General features: G+C 42.4%; 2 protein-coding genes across 5 annotated transcripts in view; one reads left to right on the forward strand and one right to left on the reverse strand.

The window, feature by feature from the left end:
- Nucleotides 1–18418, forward strand: part of LOC140493701 (GTPase HRas) — a 52944-nt gene extending 34526 nt beyond the window's left edge. The window contains exons 2-6 of the mRNA XM_072592458.1: nt 3471–3606; nt 6366–6544; nt 11854–12013; nt 14941–15066; nt 18073–18418. Coding sequence (XP_072448559.1) covers nt 3496–3606; nt 6366–6544; nt 11854–12013; nt 14941–15060 — 570 coding nt within the window. The 5' untranslated portion in view covers nt 3471–3495 and the 3' untranslated portion in view covers nt 15061–15066; nt 18073–18418. The remainder of the gene's footprint in view (nt 1–3470; nt 3607–6365; nt 6545–11853; nt 12014–14940; nt 15067–18072) is intronic.
- Nucleotides 1–22420, reverse strand: part of lrrc56 (leucine rich repeat containing 56) — a 217051-nt gene that overhangs the window by 182676 nt on the left and 11955 nt on the right. The window lies entirely within an intron of this gene.

Below are 22420 nucleotides of genomic sequence, written 5' to 3' on the forward strand. Positions count from 1 at the left end.
CCCCCCCCCCCCCAACCCAAAACCAACCCACCCAAAACTAATTTATCTACATGAATTCAGTGCACTGAATTCACCAGCAGAAGTGACTTGATTTTGGAAGAAACTGTAGCCATCATTAATGGGAATAGTTAGTGTAGCAAGCTGTGAAACCATCTTTAACAATGCATCCACTTTTACTGGGACTTTGCCCATGAACACTTCACAAAAATAAGCAGTTGTCAATGGTTTTGTTTTTCATTCAGATCTTGTCATTGGGATTGACTTGATGCAAAAGGTCTGTCAGACTTGTTTCCATTTCCATTCAGATTGGAGCTCATACCATGTCACACAATTGTCCTTTTTAATGGTTGCACAGTGGGTTACACTCTCCTTCATGTCAGTGATTTGTGGAATTCGGTTTCATTCTGTTCAGCGTGGTACTGAGGCAATGCTGCACTGTTGGAGGTGCTGTTTTTCAGGCCCATTCGATCACTCAGGTAGATGTAAAATAGCCCAAGGTACTATTTCAAACAAGGACTATACAGTTATTCCTGGTTACCTGAGAATCTTTCTCATTAATCAGACTATCTGACCATTTTGTCATCTTTTTTAAGCAACCCGCTGCGTGTATGTTGTGGCTGTACAGGACATTGGTGAGGCCAGTTTTAGAATACAGGGTGACCCCTGTATCTGCGGAATTGTTTTCCATGGTTTCAATTACCTGCAATTTACCTTGGCCTGAACGTATTATAGGGAACTCCCCAGAACCAGGGGTTGGGGGCTGACAGGAATGTAAAATTCCCATTTAAATGAATGTTTCTGCTCCTTTCTACGGTAGGTGTTGGAACATATCTGCCGCCCCCCCCCCACCATGAGAGGACTCCTGTGCTACTTTTCAATTCTGGTTTCCTTGCTATAGGAAGGATGTTAAACTTGAGAGAGTAAAAAAAAATTATAAGGATGTTACTGGGATTGGAGGGTTTGAGCAATAGGGAGAGGCTGAATAGACTGGGGCTATTTTCACTGGAGTGTTGGAGGCTGAAAGGTGGCCTTAGAAGTTTATAAAATCATGTGGGCGGCACGGTGGCACAGTGGTTAGCACTGCTGCCTCACAGCGCCGGAGACCCGGGTTCAATTCCCGCCTCAGGCGACTGTGTGGAGTTTGCACGTTCTCCCCGTGTCTGCGTGGGTTTCCTCCGGGTGCTCCGGTTTCCTCCCACATTCCAAAGATGTGCAGGTCAGGTGAATTGGCCATGCTAAATTGCCCGTAGTGTTAGGTAAGGGGTAGATGTAGATGTAGGGGTATGGGTGGGTTACGCTTCGGCGGGGCGGTGTGGACTTGTTGGGCCGAAGGGCCTGTTTCCACACTGTAAGTAATCTAATGAGGGACATAGGGTGAATAGCCAAAGTCTGTCTTCCCAGGGTAGGGGAGTCCAAAGCCAGAGGACATGAGTTTAAGATGAAAGGGGAAAGATTTACAAGGGACCTGAAGGAGGGATGGTGCGTGTATGAAACAAGCTGCCAGAGGTGGTGAAGGCAGGTAAAATTACAACATTTTAAAAGGCATCTAGATGGGTACGTGAATAGGAAGGGTTTAAAGGAATATGGGCCAAATGCTAGCAAATGGAACTAGATCAGTTTGTTAGTTGGTCCAAAGGATTAGTTTCTGTGTTGTATAACTTTATGCTGCATTTCTTTCATTACAGCCCTATCTACACTTTGAAATTAATTCATTATCTGTAAATCCCTTTGGGGTGCCCTGTGATTTATGGGTAATGCTTTAAAATGCAAGTCTTTTTTAAAATTCTGTTCATGTATAATGGTTTTCCTCTTGGTAGCTAGACATTTCAGCAGTTGCTAACTTTCTGAAAATGCAAACATCAACCTTGATTTAGAATGTATCCTGATTCCTCTCAAGTGGCAGATGTTTGGAGTTTTGCCATCTGGCTGTGGATTTTATGATCGAACTGTTTGGGGGCGGGGGGGGGGAAATCGGGACGGGACTATATATTCCTGAGGCAACAAGAAGATAAACTAAACCGGTTGAATGTTGTATTCACTGAGTGGCATTTCTGGCTTGAGGGCAATTATTACAAATCTCTAATGCACCTGCAAATGCTTGGTAGAAATTTTCTGGGGCATTTCAGATGACCGCCAAGTAGCAACTGTGTGTTTGGAGTTGCATATAACCCAAATTGGGCAGGAATGACAGGTTCCTGGCCTGATAGGACAATGAGGCAGTTGTGTTTTTACAACAATTTTACTACAATTCGGGAGCTCCCCAGGTCGGAATCTGTGGCTTAAAGGAGAAAATTGACTAACTGCTTCCAGTAAAGCAAAAACAGTTAAGAGGAGATTTAATATTAGGGAGGATTTGATGTCAGTAATGAGGGATCATCAATTTTAAATTCATGCTGAGAGAAATGTGGAGGAACAATTTTACATGGAGCAGGGGATGTTAAGAATAATGAGTCTGAGATCATTCCATTGACTCAAAGAAAAATAAACATACTTTTAATGGAAACAAAATAGGACTTAAGACAGCTCATTAAGCTACAGTGGGATTAATCTTTGGTTTTGTCTGAGCTGGTAGATACATAACTGGCTAAATGACCACCCTTTTTTGCTGTAACGCACTTACGTGAGTCTTGGCTGTGTTTCTTCATGACATTCCTGTCTTTGTTTCTCTCTTTATGAATAGAAAACCATCTCCTCCAATAAAGAAAGCTGTTATGTTAACAGGGACTTTAATTTGCAACGTATGTTAACTGCCCTCTGACCTCCTGAGCTCACTGAGCAGCAGCCTGGCCAGATTTAAAAACTAAACATCCTGAAGGTGTTCTACTACCCAGACTGACTTCAAGCATTTCTTGCAATCAGACTACTGGACTGCCAATTTCCCGAGCAGTTATTGTATGTATTTGTTTAGCTGCTATCTTTGTTTTCCGCAAACAGCCTTGATCTGGAATGCCAACAAGTAAAGGAAACAAAATGGTTGAAAATAGAAGCAGCACATGTGATAAATCTGTCAGGGCCTTGTCTGTATCGTGTACTGTTGCTATAATTTGCAGTAATTTCAACTCAACAGCATTGAATTTAAACTAGCAAATACACCTCTCTGCACTTTGAATTTAAGTTATGCTTTGCACAAAACAGGAAAACTCTTTGCACTAACCTGAAATCAATGTAAACGAAACTGCTGTGATCACGAAGGGTGTTGTGATATCGTCAGTGAGCTTCCTTCCTCCAACAGTTGTCTGATCTCACCCAGGAGAGCTCGCTGTGTGAACTGCAAACCCTTTGCAACTTGATATGAAAACATAGTTTTAAAAATTAACCACTGATCTGGTGTTTACAGTGAATGAGTTTAAAACAGCATCTCCATGCTGGATATTTTTAAAAAACAAAGTGTTCTGTACTGTCTTGAGTTATGTTTGAAAGACTGCAGGTTGGTTTAGGTCAGTGATCATCGTGTGTGCTTCTCATTGCAGGTGACTGGTTGTGGTGAAGCTGAAGATGACAGAGTATAAGTTGGTGGTGGTTGGGGCTGGTGGCGTTGGGAAGAGTGCTTTAACCATTCAACTCATCCAGAATCACTTTGTGGATGAATACGATCCTACGATAGAGGTACGCTATGTCTGCATGCAAACCAATATCCCTACTCCTAATGGGGCTGCTTTCCCTCAGTCCATGTGTTCAACCAATACCCTCTCTGGCTTCCCGAGTGGATGTAAAAGATTCTATACAGTGCTAGTTTGAAGAGGAGCAGGGGCTTTCTCCTAGTTGCCTGGGCCAATGTTTACCCCTCTGTGTCACCTTTTTGTTTTAAAAAAGATCTCATCATTGTGACAATGATGCTGTGGGATCCTACTGTACTTACTACTGCAATGTAGGAAATGAAGCAGCCAATTGCACAAGAGAAACACAAAAATAATTGGTTGTCAAGTCTTTTTTTTACTTCATTTTTTCATGAAATGGGGCACTGCTGCCAAGACCAATATTTGTTGCCCAACCTTAATTGCTCTTGAATTTGAGTGATTTGCTAGCCCATTTTAGAGGGCAGTTGACAATGAACTATGTTGTTGTTCCTTTGGAGTCACATAGAGGCTGGACCAATAAGGACAGCAGATTCTTTTTCCTATCAGGACATTGTAATGAAGGCCACTGGTTCACTAGAGACTAATACAGATTTGATTTGTAGTTTTATTATTCCATCAGTTCCTGTCATGGGATTGGAATCTGTTATCCAGAGTATTATGCTTGGTTTCAGATTGCTAGCCCAGAACTCATTCTCCAACTACCTATTGTGAAAGGCGCTATATTCATTCAAATCTGTCTTTAATTTTAGATAATGTTACATGGAAACATAGAAATTACAATATAAGAGATGAAGATCAACACTTATTGGTTTTCCCTGCATGTAGGGGGTATGTTTCCATATCCCCCTCTTCTTTCCATTCTCAACCAGTCTAACTATTAAATCTTGACATAGTCTCTGCTTAAAGCCTGAACTGCATTCTACAGCCTCTCAACTCTGCATCTGTATTTCCCCTCAAACACTGGAATTGTATCTCTCTGCTCTGTCCCACTTCTCCATAGTGGCTTGATGAATGAGTTTCAAACACTGTCCTGACTCTGGCTCATTTCTCCATCTTTCCTGTGCTGCTTCTGGTCAACCTTTATTGCCAGCCTGGCAGCACCCACTTTACTCCTCCTGTCCTGTGAATGGTCTGAAGTTGAGCAGTGATGAGACCTACAATGTGAGGCTTGGACGGACTCATTATCCTGAGTTAAACTGCAAGGTTAACAGTGAAGAATGGCAGAAAAATCTTAACTGTCTCCACTTTGTAAAAGTGAATATGGCAGGAGTGGGAAACTTGAACTGCAAACAAGGGTATTAATGAATATGAGGCAAGAGTAGGGAAATGAAACTGAAGGACAAATAAGCCACGATTGAACAGACTGGCAGAGTTGGTCGATGGGTTGAATAGATGCCTCCTGATCTCATGTAATTCAATATGTTTTTAGGGAATGATGCAATCGTTTTAGACCTTCTTACCCCAAACCTATCTCAATCCTGAGGGAGGTTGAGTCCCAAAAAAGGCTGGTTACAAGTCTTAGTTTTTTTTAGAAGCTGTTAGTTTATAAAAATGACAACTGCAGTGGGCCCAAAACAGATACTTATGGTACCCCCACTAGTAACTGAACTCCAGGATGAACATTTCCCATCAACTACCACCCTTGTCTTCTTTCAGTTAGCCAATTTCTGATCCAAACCACTGAATCACCCTCAATCCCATGCCTCCTTGTTTTGTGCAATAACCTACCATGGGAAACCTTATCAAACACCTTGCTGAAATCCATATACACCACATCCACATCAACATCATTAACATCATTACCATCATCCACCTGTTTGGTCACCTTTTCAAAGAACTCAGTAAGGTTTGTGAGGTGCAACCTACCCTTCCTAAAAGTGTTGACTATCCTTAATCAACTTATTCTTCTCTATATGAAAAATTCTATTTTCTTATAACCTTTTCCAACACATGACTCACAACTGAAGTAAGGCTCACTGGTTTATAATTTCAATGGTTGTCTCTCCTCCCCTTTTTGAACAAGGGAATAACATTTGTTATACTCCAGTCTTGTACTATTCCTGTAGACAATGACAACATACAGATCAAACCCAAAGGCTGGCAATCTCCTCCCTATGATTCTATTTGGGATACTAACCCTGTTACAGACTGTTTCCAACCGTAACTATTGTATGAATGAAATTTAATCCAGACGTGATATTTCAAAGGATTGTTAAATGTTGGGGGATGAATCTGTCTCTTCTATATTCAGCCAGTCTGACTGACAGTAAGGGGACCACTGGATCTCTGAGAAGCTGCCCAAGGTGATTCTCCTGACTGGTCTGAAACTCTGTTTCCCAGTTTTAGAACTCTGAAACTGATTCAATTGATCTTGACAGCCATTTCACTATACTGTTTATTAGGTTGTTTTTAGCAACCCGTATTTTGTAAAACATTGAACATGATGCCGCTCTTTTCCAAAGAGAGTGTCTATGGTGAAAGTATAGAATCACACGCGTTGCAACGAGCCTGCTGGTTACCAAGGCAACGTGTCCTCAAAGCTATATTTATACATAAAAATTCAAACTGTTAGTGACGGATTTTCTTTCCTCTTCTCCCCCTGCCGATAGTAAACTACGATATTTTTTTTCCCTTTGTATGTTTTACTTTCCTGTATTTTAAGTAAATTAACCAACTAATTACAACCAAATATTCTCTGGATTCATGACCATGGCTACAGAGCAATCCAAAATGGGTGCCCATGTCACCCACGCTTGACTTAATTTTATTTTGCTCTTCTAATCACAGGATTCCTATAGAAAACAGGTAGTCATTGATGGGGAGACCTGTTTGTTGGATATTCTGGACACAGCAGGTCAAGAGGAGTACAGTGCCATGAGAGACCAATACATGAGGACAGGAGAAGGCTTCCTGTGTGTCTTTGCAATCAACAACACCAAATCATTTGAAGACATTCATCAGTACAGGTTAGTGTTACTGAGGAATATTTTTGTTTTAGGCACTTTTTTTCAGACACTCATTGCTCTCCTTGAAGCTGAATTTGAAATTCTGTCTTGCTATATTCATTCTTGTCTAGAAGATCACTTATTTTGGGGTCATTAACCAAACCTGTCTCTCTTCCATCCTTCCTGTTTCCGGATTGGTTACAAATGTATTGTTCCTGGAAACTGTTCCAGATTTCCTTGATGAACAACCATCTAAGATACCTCTGCCAAATCAATTTATTCAAATTTGATGAAGATTAAAATCCCCCACGATTCTGGGAGTGATTTTCTGTACTGGCAACTATTTATTAATTTGTTCTTTAGACACTCACTGCCAAAAATGACTTTTGTCTTCTACCATTTTGTATCTGTACCCAAACCAATTCAACATCTTAATTTTGTTATGATCCCAGATCCTGCCATCAAATTTACATGGTGGATCTTGTCCAGGATTACACAATTTTAATTGCAATTTGGTTAGGGACTAGTAATCTTTATTTTAAAGTAGACAAAAGGTAAGTTCCAGGGGAGTTGAGAAGAGAAAAATACCCCAAACAGCAATAACGTTTATGAATTAGAATGGTAATACAATTTAACCCCATCTCTCTTTAATAGAATCTACTATAATATAAAATATTATTTATAACATTCAAATTAACATTGTAAACATAGGTAATATGCAGTGAATAGATCACACACATATCGAGTATCAAGGTACATCTCATTTCCAATTGGGTGGGGAGAGGCACTTTTATTTCATTCACTCTCAGGCTGTGGGCATTACTGGCTAGCCCTGCATCCTGAATTGCTCTTGAAGGTGTTGCTGAATTGAGCGTTGAACTGTTGCAGACGATTTGGTCTAAGTGCTGTTGGGAAGTTAGTTCCAAGAGTTTGATCCAGCAAACTGAAGGAATGTTGGTTACATTTCCAAGTCAGGATGGTGAGTGGCTGGGGGTGAGCGAATTTACAGGTGATCAGGCAACATCTGAGGAGCAGGAAAATCCCTTCACCAGGAATAGAGGCAGGAAACCTCCAGGGTGGAGATGGGGGATGGGGAGAACGTAGCAAAGAGTACAATAGATGAATGGGGGTAGGGATGGAGGTGATAGGTCGGAGAGGAGGGTGGAGCAGATAGGTGGAAAGGGAGATTGGCAGGTAGGACAGGTCATGGGGATGGTGCTGAGCTGGAAGGATGGAACTGAAGTAAGGGTTGGGGGGGGAAATGAGGAAACAGGTGAAGGCCACATTGATGCCATGAAGCAGAAGATAAGGCGTTCTTCTCCCAGGCGTCGGGTGGTGAGGGAGCGGCAGTGGAGGAGGCCCAGGACCTGCATGTCCTCGGCAGAGTGGGGGGGGGGGGGGTTGAAATGTTGGGCCACGGGATGGTGGGGTTGATTGGTGCGGGTATCCCAGAGATGTTCCCTGAAGTGCTTTGCGAGGAGGCGAGATGTCTCCCCAATGTAGAGGTGACCGCATTGTGAGCAACAGTTACAATAAATGACATGGGTGGATATGCAGGTGAAACTTTGGATGTGGAAGGCTCCTTTGGGGCCTTGGATGGAGGTGTGGCTGCAGGTTTTGCAATTCCTGCGGTGGCAGGGGAGGGTGCCAGGATGGGAGGGTGGGTTGTTGGGATGGGGGCGTGGACCTAACCAGGCAGTCACAGAAGGAATGGTCTTTGCGGAAAGCAGAAAGGGATGGGGTGGGAAATCTGTCTCTGGTGGTGGGGTCCGTTTGGAGATGGTGGAAATATCGGCGGATGATATGGTTAATGCAAAGATTGGTAGGGCGGAAAGTGAGGACCAGGGAGATTCTGTTCTTGTTATGGTTGGAGGGGTGGGGTTTGAGGGCGGAGGTGCGGGATGTGGATGAGATGCATTGGAGGGCATCTTCAACCACATGGGAAGGGAAATTGCGATCTCTAAGGAAGGAGGCCATCTGGTGTGTTTTGTGGTGGAACTGGTCCTTCTGGGAGCAGATATGGCAGAGGTGGAGGAAATTGGGAATACGGGATGGCATGTTTTCAGGAGGTAGGGTGGGAAGTGGTGCAATCCAGCTAGCTGTGGGAGTCGGTGGGTTTGTAAAAAATGTCAGTGTCAAGTTGGTCGTCATTAATGGAGATGGAGAGGTCCTGAAGAAGGGCTTATGCCTGAAACATCGATTCTCCTGCTCCTTGGATGCTGCCTGACCTGCTGTGCTTTTCCAGCAACACATTTTTCAGGGGAGGGAGGTGTCAGAGATGGCCCACCTGAATTTAAGGTCAGGGTGGAATGTGTTGGTGAAGTTGATGAACTGCTCAACCTCCTCGCGGGAGCGCGAGGTGATGCCAATGCAGTCATCAATGCAGTGGAGGAAGAGGTGGGGAGTGATGTTGGTGTAACTATGGAAGATGGACTGTTCTACGTAGCTGACAAAGAGGCAGGCATAGCTGAGACCCATACAGGTGCCCATGCGTCAGGAAGTGAATTACTCACCGCAGGATTTCTTGACTCTGACCATCTGTAGCTGCAATATTTATGGTTCAGTTTCTGGTCAATGGTAACTGCCCTCCCTCCACTAAATTCAGTGATATTAAGACCATTGTATTTTAGGGGTGATGGTGAGATGGTCATTCACAAATTTTGCATTTGTGTGATACAAATATTACTTGCCACTTTTTAGGTCAAACCTGTTGTCCAGATCTTGTCATCTGAACATGGAATGCTCCAGTATCTGAGGGGCTGTGAATGATGCTGTAAATTGTCAGTGAACATCCCACTTCTAATCTTTATGATGGAAGAAAAGTCATTGAAGTAGCTGAAGATCAATGGGCCTAAGACATTACCCTGGGGAACTGGGTTAGAATCCTGGAAACCTCTGCAGTGTGGAAAGATGCCATTCAGTCCATGTCTGCACAGTCCTTCTGAAGAGCATCACAACCAGACCCAGTCCCCACCCAATCCACATAACCTTGCATTTCCCATGGCTAATCCATCTAGCCTGCACATCTGCAGGGCAATTTAGCATAGCTTTGTGTTGGTGGTGGTGGGAGGGATCAGTGGAGGAGAATGGGAGCATCTGGAGGAGTTTCTCACATACACTGGGAGAGTGTCACTCAAGGGTGAACTTTGACTGAAGTCTATGGCTCTGTGAGGCAACTTCAGGTCCTGCCTGTTCCAGAGTTGTGTAATAACATCTCTTAACCAGGTTCATTAGTAAAAAAATTATACCCTGAGAATCAAGAGAGGACTGATCTCCAAAAACCACAGCCATTTTGCTTTGTGCTATATATGACTTTCTTTTTTATTCACCCATTCATGAATGGACATGGGGCATTGGCATCAACGGCTGGGTCAGCACTTATTACCCTCCCTAGGTGGTGAGGAGCTGCCTTCTTAAACCACTGCAATCTTGAGCTGTGGATTCATCCATAATGTCCTTTTAGGGAGGGAATTTCAGGGTTTTGACCCAGGGACAGTGAAAGGATAGTGTATATTTCCAAGTCAGGATGGTGAGTGACTTGATGGGGAACTTGCAACTGGTGGTGTTTCCATGTACCTGCTGCCCTTGTCCTTTTGTGTTGTTAGTGGTCATGGGTTTGGAAGATTCTGGCTAAAGATTTTTGAATGTCTGCAATGGTGTAGGAGAAGTAGAAGTCACTGAGCATCTGTAGTGGAGGGTGTGTTAGTTTGTCGATGTGGTGCTAATCAAGCTGTTTTGTCCTGGATGGTGTTAAGCTGCTTGAGTGTTATTGGAGACACAGGCAAGTTGGGGTATTCCATCACACTCCTGGCTTGTTTCCTCAATGGTAGGCGTTGGGGAATCAGGAGTTGTGTTAATTGTCTCAGTACTCCTAGCCTCTCACCTGCCCTTGTAGCCACTGTTTATGTGGAGAGTCTAGTTGAGTTTCTGGTCAATGGTTATCCAAGGATGTGGGGGATTCAGTGATATTGGCATTGAATGTCAAGAGATAGTGATTAGATTTGTCTCTGATTGGAGATGGTCATAGCTTGGCATTTGTGTGGTGTGAATGTTACTTGTCAGCACAAGCCTGGTTATTGTTCAGATCTTGTTGCATTTGAACATAGACTGCTTCAGTATCTGAGGAGTGGTGAATGGTGCTGAACACTACAATCATTGGCGAACATCTCTACTTCTGGTCTTGTAAAGAGAAGGCCATTGAAGCAGCTGAAGATGGTTGGACCTAGGATACTACCATGAGGAACTCCTACAGAGATGTCCTGGAGCAGAGATAACCGACACTAACAGCCACAACTATCTTCCTGCATGTCAGTTATGACTCCAACCACTGGAGGGTTGCCCCTTCTTCTGGTTTTGCGAAGATTCCTTAATGCCACACTCTGTTGAATTCAGCCTTGATGTCTAGAGCTGTCACTTTATCCTCACCCCTGGAATTCAGCTCTTTTGTCCACGTTTGAACCAAGACTGTAATGACGTCCGGAGCTGAGTGATCCTGGTGGAACCCAAACTGGGCGTCACTGAGTAGGTTATTGCTGAGCAAGTGCTGTTTGATAGCTCTGACAACTTCCATCACTTTATTGCTCCAGAGTAGACTGGGGTGGTAATTGGCTGGGTTGAATTTGTCCTGCCTTTTGTATACAGGAAATACCTGGGTAACTGTCCACAATATCAAGTAGATGCAAGTGTGGACACTGTACTGCAAGAGCTTGGCTAGGGGAGCAGTTTATTGCACGTTATCATTGCAAATTATCACTTTAACATCATATAGGCTGCAATGGCCTCTCCAAATCTCTGGTTTTGGAAGGACTGGGTACAAAAAACCTGAACACCTGACAGCAACACTTGATATAGGTGACCAACTAAGCGGTGGTTGGGGGTGGGGGGGAGGGTGATGGAATTGTTCTGGTATGAAGTATTATTCTTTTAAAAGAAAGTCCTTTTTTATTTGAAATTTTTGTTTTGCTTGTCCTTTTCCACCATGCTATTTCCCCACCCACTGACCAAACAGACCATAAGGGGAAGGTAACTGGAAGGTGCGGTGACTTATTGGGATGTGGAAAGCACTTCCTCGATGACAGTGGAAACACATGCAGTACTAACTTTCAAAAGGGACTTGCTTAAATGTTTTAAGTGAAAGTCTTCACACAGTGAAGGGGTGGGTGAGGGGAACGAGCCAAGAAGCAGGATTGATTGGAATTCTGTTTGAAAGAGCTGAAGCAGACACAATAGGCTGAATGACCACTTCTGTGCTGTAAAGTTTCATGCCTTTTGATCTCAGTCAGTGTGTGAACAGTTCTACCATCTGTCAACGGCATCCTGTATCTTTACAGAGAACAAATTAAAAGGGTGAAGGATTCCGATGATGTTCCAATGGTTCTCGTGGGAAACAAGTGCGACCTGCCTTCCCGATCTGTGGAGACTCGGCAAGCCCAAGACCTGGCCCGGAGTTACGGCATTCCTTACATCGAAACCTCTGCCAAAACCAGACAAGTGGGTGCATTCGTATTTGGCATTCATTGTTACATTCGCTCCTCATAGTGGAGAAAGTGTTGTTACTGGGTTTGTCCTGATCCCCATCTAGTCTGTCAATTGTAAAATTGAGTTCAGTTAAAATTCTGCTGTCTGGCTTCTAACTTGTACCTGTATTCCTGATCTACACTGGCTCCTGCCTGGAACTCCTTGTTTATTTTTTAAAAAAAAACACATTTTTATCCTCCTTAAACTCCTTAAATCACAGATACTTGGAATGAATTCTGAGTGGTAGCCCCCTTTTTCTTTTATTTATAAAAAAAACCCAGCAAGTGCTTGGAGAAACTTGGCAAGTCTAGCAGCATGTGTGGAGAAAGAAATGGGGTCAACATTTCAATCCGATTAGTCTCAAAACGTTAGCTGCTTCTTTCCACGAATGTTGCAAGACCTGCTGGTTTTTGTCCAGCGCTTAGTGCTGTAGAGTCGTACAACGTGGAAACAGACTTTTCGGTCCAACCAGTCCATGCTGAATGTAATCCCAAACTAAATTAGTCCCACCTGTCTGCTCCTGGCCCAGAATCCCCCAAACCTTTTTCTATTCATGTACCTATCTAAATGTGTTTATAAATTTTGTAATTTACCCACATCCTCCACTTGGTCAGGAAGTTCATTCCACATTTGAACCACCTTCTATGTAAACAAAAAAAAAATTTGCCCATGTCTTTTTTTAAAATCTCTGTCTCTCTCTCTCTACCCAATGTGCCTCCTAATCTTGAAATCTCCCATCCTAGAGAAAACACAACCACTCTATTTATACCTCTCATTATTTTATAAACTTCTATCAGATTGCTTCTCAACCTCTTAGAATCCCATGAAAATAGTTCCAGCCATTCTTTATAATTCAAATCCTCCATACCTGGCAACATCTTGGTAAATCTCTTCTAACCTTCTCCAGCTTGATATCTTTATGATCTGGGCAACCATACTTGGACACAGTATTCCAGAAGAGGTCTCACTAATGTCCTGTACAACCTCAACTTCTATACTCCAATGACTAAGCAATGAAGGCAAATGTGCGAAACGCCGTTTTAACCACCCTGTCTATATGTGACACAAACTTCAAAGAATTATGTACATGCTCACCCAGGTCCCACAACACTACTCAAAGCTCTACCATTAATTATGTAAGTCCTACCCTTGTTTGTTGTTCCAAAATGCAATACCTTGCATTTGTCCAGATTGAAATTCCATCTGCCATTTTTTCAGCCTATTGACCCATTTGACCAAGATCCCTTTGTAATCTTAGCCTTCTTCATTGTCGACAATGCCACCAATTTGGTGTCATCCACAAACTTACTACCACTGCCTTTTATATTTTCATCCAAATCATTTGCATAAATGCCAAACAAAAAAGGACCCAGAACCCATCTCTGTGCAACATTGGTCACAGGCCTGGAGTCCAAAAAGCTTGTATGTATTTTAAGATTTCCAGAATCCCCAGTAGTTTGCTTTCCCTGCTTTTTAAAAGAAGCTTTGTGATCTAGGGAATGCCCAAATGTGGGAAGGGGAGAGAAGGTAATAATGGGAGAGGTACAAGTTTCCCAAAAAGGTGCATTTATGACTACAATGTCCTGAAGCAAAACTTTACTTGTAACCATTGCTCAAATATAGGAAATGCAGCTGATAATCCTTGGAAATTTACCATGTGGTCTTTTGCATCTGCCAAAGAAGTAGACGACAGAGGAAAGAAGCAGTAGCAAGCAGACACTGTCAAATCTTTTCAAGTAAACACAGTAAAATCAACTTTCTCATTTAACAAAGTAAACTTCCTTATGCAAGAAGATCCCAAGCAGAAAACAAATGTGGCTATTTTGCAGAAAGATTTCAGGAATCTATCTATTAGTGCATAATGATTTGACCAGAAATTCAAAATATTGTGGCCACAAGAGCAGGTCAAAGGCCGGCAATCCTGCAGTGAGTAACTCACCACCTTGTCTCCCTGAAGCTCCACCATCTACAAGGTATAAGTCCAGTGTGTGCTGGAATACTCTGTTTGGATGAGTGCAGCTCAACACCATCCCCTGAGTTGCCCCTGAGTAGCACCTTTTCAAAACTTCTTGTTTCTGTTCTTTCTCCTCCAGTGCACAATGACAGCACATAAGACTCCTCCAACTGTACCTTCCAAACCTGTGATCTTTGCTACCTAGGAGCTTCACAGTAGGAGGCAAGATCCCCTCCAAGCTGTGCACCGTCTTGACCTGTAAACGTATCCTCATTCCTTCACTGGTGCTAGGTCAGAAACCTGGAACTCCCTTTCCACCAGTACTAGAGTGGTCTAGGAAGGCTTTGGCCATCACCACCTCAAGGGCAATTAGTGATGGGTAAGAGATCCAGCTTTGCCACTGATGCTAACGCTAATTAATGAAAGTAAAAATCAATCCAGCACACATCGTATGATGTAAGAACTGGCTGGATGCTGCTGGGGAATTACCAGGTTCTGAAGCTAAGACATGAAACTTTTCACAAGGTTGTTTCGTCCGTCAGCTGGAGTAGGGGAGTGCAGTAGGTGACATGCAGATTTAATACTCAGGCTGAAAGTTGAGGGGCCTGGGCAGAGTGAATAAAGAGAAGCTGTGATCACTGGAAATCAGATCAATAACCAAAAGATGCAAGTTTAATATAACTGTCAAAGGAAACTAGGATGATGCCTTTAATGAAATCTCATGATCTGAAAGGGTGCTTAAAAATTGATTCATCAATAACTTTCAAGAAAATTAGATAGATTCTTAACAAGGAGAAATTTACAAGTCTACAGGGGAAAAGTAGAGGAATGAAATGAGTTGAACATGCACAATGGGCCAAATGACATCTTTTGTATCTCTCAAAGATCCTAATGATCTCCTGTACATGTCTCCATTTCTCCTAACCAGCCTGTCTTTACACTGCAGGGAGTGGAGGATGCTTTTTATACCTTGGTCCGAGAGATCAGCCAACATAAAGTCAGGAAATCAAATCCACCAGATGACAGTGGGCAAGATTGTAACAACTGTAAATGTGTGATATTGTGACCTCAGGTAAGTATGATCCCAAATCCTTCAGGCTTTGCTGCCATCGCTCTGCAGGGCACGTTATCTATATTTTCCAATTAATTTTCTTTGCCCTGTTCCACAATTATTGTATAGGTTTTGTGGTTCCTATTTTACTGGCATGTTGCCATTCTCTCTGCATTATCCAACAATTTTGAAGATTCATGCTCTGTTTTGCACTCCTTTTCCATCTGCATGTTGCCCCTGAGCATCATTTGAAGACATTTTGAGTTCCACGTGTTTGCCGATAATGACATCCAGCTCCATCTCACTCCACTACCTGACCCCTTCACTGCTACTGCTTTTCCAGGCTGTTTGACTGCTCTTCAAACTGACTGAGCAGAGGTTTCCCCCAATTAAATATTGGGAAGCTAGCCATGACTTTCAGTCCTGACCACTACCTCTGTTCCCTAACTACTGTCTCCATTCCTCTCTCTGACAACTATCTGAGATTAAACTGGATTGTTAACAACCATGGTGTTTTAACTGACCCTCGCATGAGTATCTATGCATGCCATTTCAAAGACCTCTAACTTTTACCTCTAACATCCTCCAACTCTGCCCCTGCTTCAGCTCAGGTAGTGCTGAAACCCTGCTCCATGCCTTTGCTACATCTAGACCTGACTTCCAGGGTATCCTCCCACATATTATCCTCTATAAAGGTCAGCTCATCCAAAACTCAGCTCGTCTCACCAAGACCTGTTTGTCCATCACTCTTGTGCTCATTGACCTGATTTCTCATTGACCTCATTTGGCGGCACACCGGTTTTAATATTCCCATCCTAGTTTCCAAGTTTCTCTGTGGTCTCATTTCTCCCTAACCCTGTAACCTCCATGCCTCTGATACCTCTGCTCCAATTGTACACTTTTGCACAACCCCCATTTTTAATCACTCCTCCAACTAGGCATTCCATCAGTTTGGACTCTGAAGTCAGGAATTCTCTTCCTAGACCTATCTCTAGATGTCTCTCTCGCACTCTGTCTCTTTTTTTATTTGATATGCTTGTTTATCTATAATCTCTCTCCCTCGCTTCCAAGGTCTCAGTCACCTGCCCTAATTATGTGCTCTGTGTCCATTTAGAATCTTTATGTGCCATGCAATGATGCCACGGGAAGATCTGCGAATACTATGCTTTTTGTTGCATATATGCTGTGTGAGCATTTGATTTGCCCTCAGTAATATCATGCTTCAATGCTGTATCAGTGACCCTGAGTCAAAAGTTATGTCTTCAAGTCTGTCTGAGACTTGAGCACCTGGTGACAGGTGACACTCTTCACTCTGAGGAAGCCTTGCAGTCTTGTACAGTCAGTGCTAATGGAGGGCTGCACTGCCAGATGTTTTGATTTTTAGAAAACTCATTAAACTGAGTGCTATATGCTCTTGAGTGGATATAATGGATTCTGCAGCACTCTTTAAGATCAGCAGGGTAATTCTACCTGGTGTCCTTATCAATTAAGTTGATTATCTGGCCATTTATCAATATTACATGTGGGAGCTGGCTGTGTGTAAATTAACAATGCTGACTATACTTTACCAGAATTACTTCAAGCAATTTGGTGCCTTCTGTGCACTTGGAAATTACTCTAAGTTCAAGATCCTCCCACTTGTTATTGAACATACAAACAATCACCACATGATGGAGCTATGGGGCAGCGTTCATGTTAGATGATGCAGAATCAGACAATTCTTACATTATAGTAGGAGGCCATTCATTCTGGCTATACTGGTTCTTTGTCAGTACAATTTAGTTAGCCCACACCTTGCTCTTTCCCCATCGCCTTTTGAATTATTTCCTTCAAGCAGTTATTCAAAATAATACTCCAAATAATAACCACTCACATTTTTTAAAAAAAATCACATTGTGGGAGCTTGCTCTGTGCATATTATTTGCTGAATTCCCTACTTTGGAACAACGATTGCACTTCACAAAGTACTCCATTAGCTTTGATTTGTCCAGAGGTCATGAAAAGTGCAATAAGAATCCATGGCTTGATTCCTCTTGAATCACCTTCAAGGTCTCTGGCCTTTTTTTTGCTTATTCCAGGCAGCAGATTCGAGGTCATGAATCACTTTGTACATGCAAGAGGAAAAAAAAACTCTGGTTCTTCAGGCATTTTTGTCTTAAATCTGTCCCAACTGGAAACTGACCCTTCTGTCAATAGAAACAGGTTATTTTTCCCCCAGTCTACCCTATCAAAAAGATCAATTTTAATAGTGAATTTTTGGATTTATCAGTTAGGCAGAGCGGAGTCTGATCAGAACCTCACCCAGTGTGATATGTTGACAGACCTCACTAACTGGTTAAACCCTGCATATTCTACAACCACAGAATCCCTACAGTGTGGAAAGAGGCCATTCAGTCCATCAAGTCTGCACCAACCCTCTGAGCATCCTACCCAGACAACTCCTCCCAATCCCTGTAACCCCACATTTACTAAGCCAATCCATCTAACCTCTTTGAGACTGTGGGAGGAAACCCATACAATCGTGGAGAGAACATACAAACTCCACACACAGTCTCCAAAGGCTTGAACTGATATAGTGCCCCTGGTGCTGTGAGGCAGCAATGCTAACCACTGCACCACCATACCTCCCTTCTATAAGCACCTGTAGCACATCAGTAGTAACAGTCAGCCACAAGTTTGTGTATGGGAGCCCACCTCTGCCAAAAGGTCATGTGTTCAAATCTCACCATGGAAACTGACCATTTCTGTAGGATAGAAGGGGTGCTGTGCCTAGTTGTTTGTGGGTTATTGTTGTGTGCTGATAACCTACACAATCCTTGTGCTGAAATAGTGACTGACTACAGCACTTCTGGGGGCCTCAGTTTCCAAAAAATTGCAAAAGTAATAGATCTCTACCCTTGTCATTTCTGAGGGGATGGGAATTTGCCACAAGCAGACTTCAACAATATCCCAAATGTATGAAATTAAAATTTCTTTAAATTGGTTGAGGTGTGCTTTGAATTGACTGAATTGTGACTGTACATCTAGTTCACAGGAACATTTGATGATTCATTCAATACACTGGTACAAGAAGAGAGGGAACGAGATATGGAGTAGTGAAAGAAGGTGATAGCAAGGAGAGAAATGTGGAAGTGCGACCGCTGCTGTATAATAGAATGGTGTGAAGGAGCCTGTTGTGTATGACTCTCATCGGCTGCCATCTACCCTACACAGGTCTCCAGTTGTACAGAGCCATAGATTTTCAAATCACACTAAATTATTCTTACACTAGTTACCCTGTGATTCAGTGTCCCATTTCAACATTGCTGGAAATGTGTTCCTGCCATAAATATTGTATATAAACCACTAACGTGAAGTTACAGGATCTTAAGAATATTGTTTTATACTTCTGAGCTGATCCAATTTCTTTTTTCTAAACGAAGAAAAATGCCTGTGATTATTTCAGTGCTGGCAACATGGCTTTCTGTTTTCAAATGGTGACAATGTGAATGAATATCATTTTGTACATAATTGACATTTTGGGTATCTTCATTTGTTGCATTGCTTCATAAAAGGAAGAAGATGCATAATCCCTTCACTGAGATCATCGCCATGTTTTTGGAGGGGGGGGGGGGGGGGGGGAGGGAGGGAATGTTCTATCAGGAGGTTGGTTGCTACTTATTGCTGTGTGTTGGTGGGATGTTTCCTTTATCTTAAAATGGAAATCACTGATGTAAATCAAGTAGTGTTCTATACAACCCCATTTAGTTAACATATAGCTTCGAGGCAGTAATCCACTTTGGGCAAAGTGGCTGCACTGATTTTGAAACACATTTCCCATTCTCAACACCGCTTTAGAAACCAGGATCTGTTTAAAGTTTGGTTTCTCATTCCTAGAGAAAAGTTTTGCTCCTCTATCCCACTCCCTCGCTGATATTATTGAAGCTTCAATAAGTACCTCATGTCATTGATACTGAAAATGTTCAATGTTGGTTTGGGATGAAGGGAGGAGGTGCTCAATAAAGATTCAATCAATCCTGTTGACTCTTCACTACCAGCCTGCAATTGCTTGTTTCACTCTGCAATGCTCAGCACTGCATGAACGAAGATGATCCCTACATCAGTATTACTTCCGACCAAAGTTGACCAGTTTCACAGAAGGGTCTCACCAGATTAAATGACCCACAAAACTGTACAGTAGCTGCATTATAGTGGCTGTTAAGTCCCCAGCTGTGATTGAAACAGGGTTTCTGGTATCATCTAATTCTAACATTGGTGTTGTGGTGTAATGGTAGCGTCCATACCTCTGCGTAAGAATCTCCAGGTTATTTGTTCCAAATCATAACTTGTCTGAATAGGTTGGTTAAAGAAAACAAATTCAAACACTAGTGGAAAGTGCAGTAAGATATCATTCTTTTTAAATACTTTAGCCCCTACACACTTTGACATTTTATTGCCTCAGTCAAATATTAAAGAGCTGAGCCCTGATAAGTTTGGAACTGGTGACCGATTATAACCAGAACAAGAATAGGTTATTGTCAAGACATCAGACTAAAGGCCACTTTGTGTGCCAACCAGATTTCTTTCTTTGACTCTTTAATGTTCAGAGCTCATCAGTTTGAGGTGGGTTCTTCAGTGAAAACCTGACAATCCTGTCAAATTTGGGCCAGAGTTGTATCATCCTGATTGTGTACGTACAATAGTGAACTATTTCTATTTCAAGCTGCAACCTGTGGATCTCTGATTTTGGAGGGAGGGCTCGTGTTGCCAAACATGCTGCCAATTCTCTTATTAGCCCCAGAAAATGTATGATTTGTTAAATTTTGTTCAATAAAAATGATTCGGAAAAAATGCTTTGAATTCTTTTTATTGTAAGGGATTATGCAGAGCACGGAGGGGCTTTGAGTGGAAGGAACTTGGATCTTTGAGGAGATTCAAGTGCCCAATGTAATTAAAGGAAATGGGGTGGTGGAGGTGAGTTATGGGGTTACTTCCCATTTTGGTAGCTTCCCATGGTCAAACAATCAAGACAGTGTCACTCCATGGCCTAATGCTGATGCCTTTAGGGGTGCCCAGGCCCAATGCACCAGTCTGAGCAATTTCACCCTCTCAGCTCTCAGCCCTGTTTGCTCAGACTTACTATTCCTTATGGCCCTAGGGAGGGAGAGCGGAGTTAGTGTAAGACAATGCTGTTAACAGTGTTGCCACATGGGTGGGTAAATTTAACAGCAGCAGTCCAGGAAACTTTGAGCAGTTTTGAGATCTTTTTATTCTATCCAGGTCTCAATTTAAAAAGGATTTCAGTAGGTTGGATGTGGATGATTCCAGAAGAAGGAGAAATACGTGCAAAACAGTCACTAATATATCAAATTGCAGGCTCCCTAAACTCAGGAGGAAACTCTTCTGCCCACTGTATCTATATTGTCACTATGAAAGTTATCCAGGAGATAACTCTGCTCTTTCCCATAGCCCGACAAATTTTCCCCATACACTGTTTATCCAATTCCTCTGTGATTTACTAAATCTGCTTCCACCATTTATCTAGGCAATACATTCCATATCACCATAAGTTCCACTTTTATAAAATTCATTAAAAAATCATTTTTGTAATCCTTTGCCATATATATTTGACTTTGTTCTGTCATTACTACCTTTCTGCTAATCATTTCTCCTTATTTACTCTCAAAAGCCCTGGTGATGTTTGACTGTCTCCATCAAATCATCTTTTCTCTCTTGCTTTGAGAGAGAACAATCCCAGCGTCTCCTGTCTCTTGCATTGTTGGAAATGTATTTCAAAAGACTCCAACCATGAGGACTTGTCTGCCACCCCTGCTGTATGTAACAGATTCTGTGTTACCATTTCAAAGAACAACTAGGTGATTTATTCTTGATGTCCTGGCCCATTCCTGATCCAGTCCCTATGCCCTGATTAAAAATCACAGTGATGTTTAGAAGCTCTGTTCTTAACAGTCCTCTTGGACTCAATACATTTATTGTTTCTATCTCCACAGATGCTGTCAGATCTGCTGAGTTACTCCAGCATTGTGTTTCAGATTTTCAACATCTACTTTGGTTTTTATTTGGCTGGTTATTGGAACTTGCTGTGTCAAAATTGAATGATTTGCTGTGTTTCCTACATTATGACACTGAGTATGTTTAAAGGTACTTTCTTGGCTGTAAGGTTTTTTGGGTACTTCCTATAGCTGCACATGGTGCTACAAAAATGCAAGACTGTCTTCCTCATGACAATATAGAAGGAATTTCTTCATAATGTGATGAGAATGTTGAATTGCTATTGTATGAAGCATTGAGGTGTCCAGCAGACTTTCTGCAGTCCAGGTAGGAGGTAGCAGGGTTGGGAAGATGTAATTAGTGTGCAGGGTGACTTAACACTGGTGTAGGCCATTTGGTTTAAATGACCTGTTTCTCTCCTTAAACTTGAATTCGGAACAGGGCTATTTATCATTGCGATGAGTAGAAACTTCTTCACTCAATGGGTGATGAACCTTTAGAATTCTCTATCCCAGCTGGCTGTGGCGGCTCAGTTGTCGAGCACATTAAAGTCTGATCTGAATGGGCTTCTATGTAGAATAGAACATGGAACAGTACAGCACAGAAAAGGGAACTTTGGCCCACCAGAACTCTGCTAATCATGCTGCTGTTCTAAACTAATCCCATGTGCCTCCAGGTGATTGATACCCCTCTATTATCCATGTCTGTCTAAATGTCTCTTAATTTCCTAATGTACGTGCTTCTAACTCTCCCCTGACAAAGTATGTTCTGTGTGGAGTTTGTACATTCTCCCCATGTCTGTGTGCTCCAGTTTCCTCCCACAGTCCAAAGATATCTAGGTTAAGTGGATTGGCCGTGCTAAATTACCCACAGTGTAGGTAGGTGAACGGGAAGAATAGGGTAGGGATTGGTGAGTCTGGGTGGGATGTTCTTTAGAGAGTTGTCGTGGACTTGTTGGGCCAAATGGCCTGTTTCCACACTGGAGGGATTCTATGATTTTATAAACCTCTATAAGGTAACCCCATGGCCTCCAATGCTCCAGGGAAAATAAGCTCAGTAAACCGAACATTCAAGAATCTCATCAGCAGTTAGATGGAGACAATTCATTCAGAATGGTCAAAACTATCAAAGGGAGTTCAGATCAAGTTGTGTTGAGCTCTGTTTAGACTGCACCCTGAGCTTTGGATTTACTTCTGAGAAACTGGATGGGCATGTTCCATTAGAAAAGGGGGCTATGCGAACAGGCTGGATAGATGTGACCAGGACTAATTGTTTATATGGAGGGTTAATCACACAGCACCGTGGGTGTATCTTCACGTAAGCACCACCGTCATTCAAGATGTCTTCTTAAGGGAATTTAGCAACAGTCAATAAATGCCTGTCT

Source organism: Chiloscyllium punctatum, chromosome 22 (assembly GCF_047496795.1).
Source record: "Chiloscyllium punctatum isolate Juve2018m chromosome 22, sChiPun1.3, whole genome shotgun sequence".
Classification (NCBI taxonomy): domain Eukaryota; kingdom Metazoa; phylum Chordata; class Chondrichthyes; order Orectolobiformes; family Hemiscylliidae; genus Chiloscyllium; species Chiloscyllium punctatum.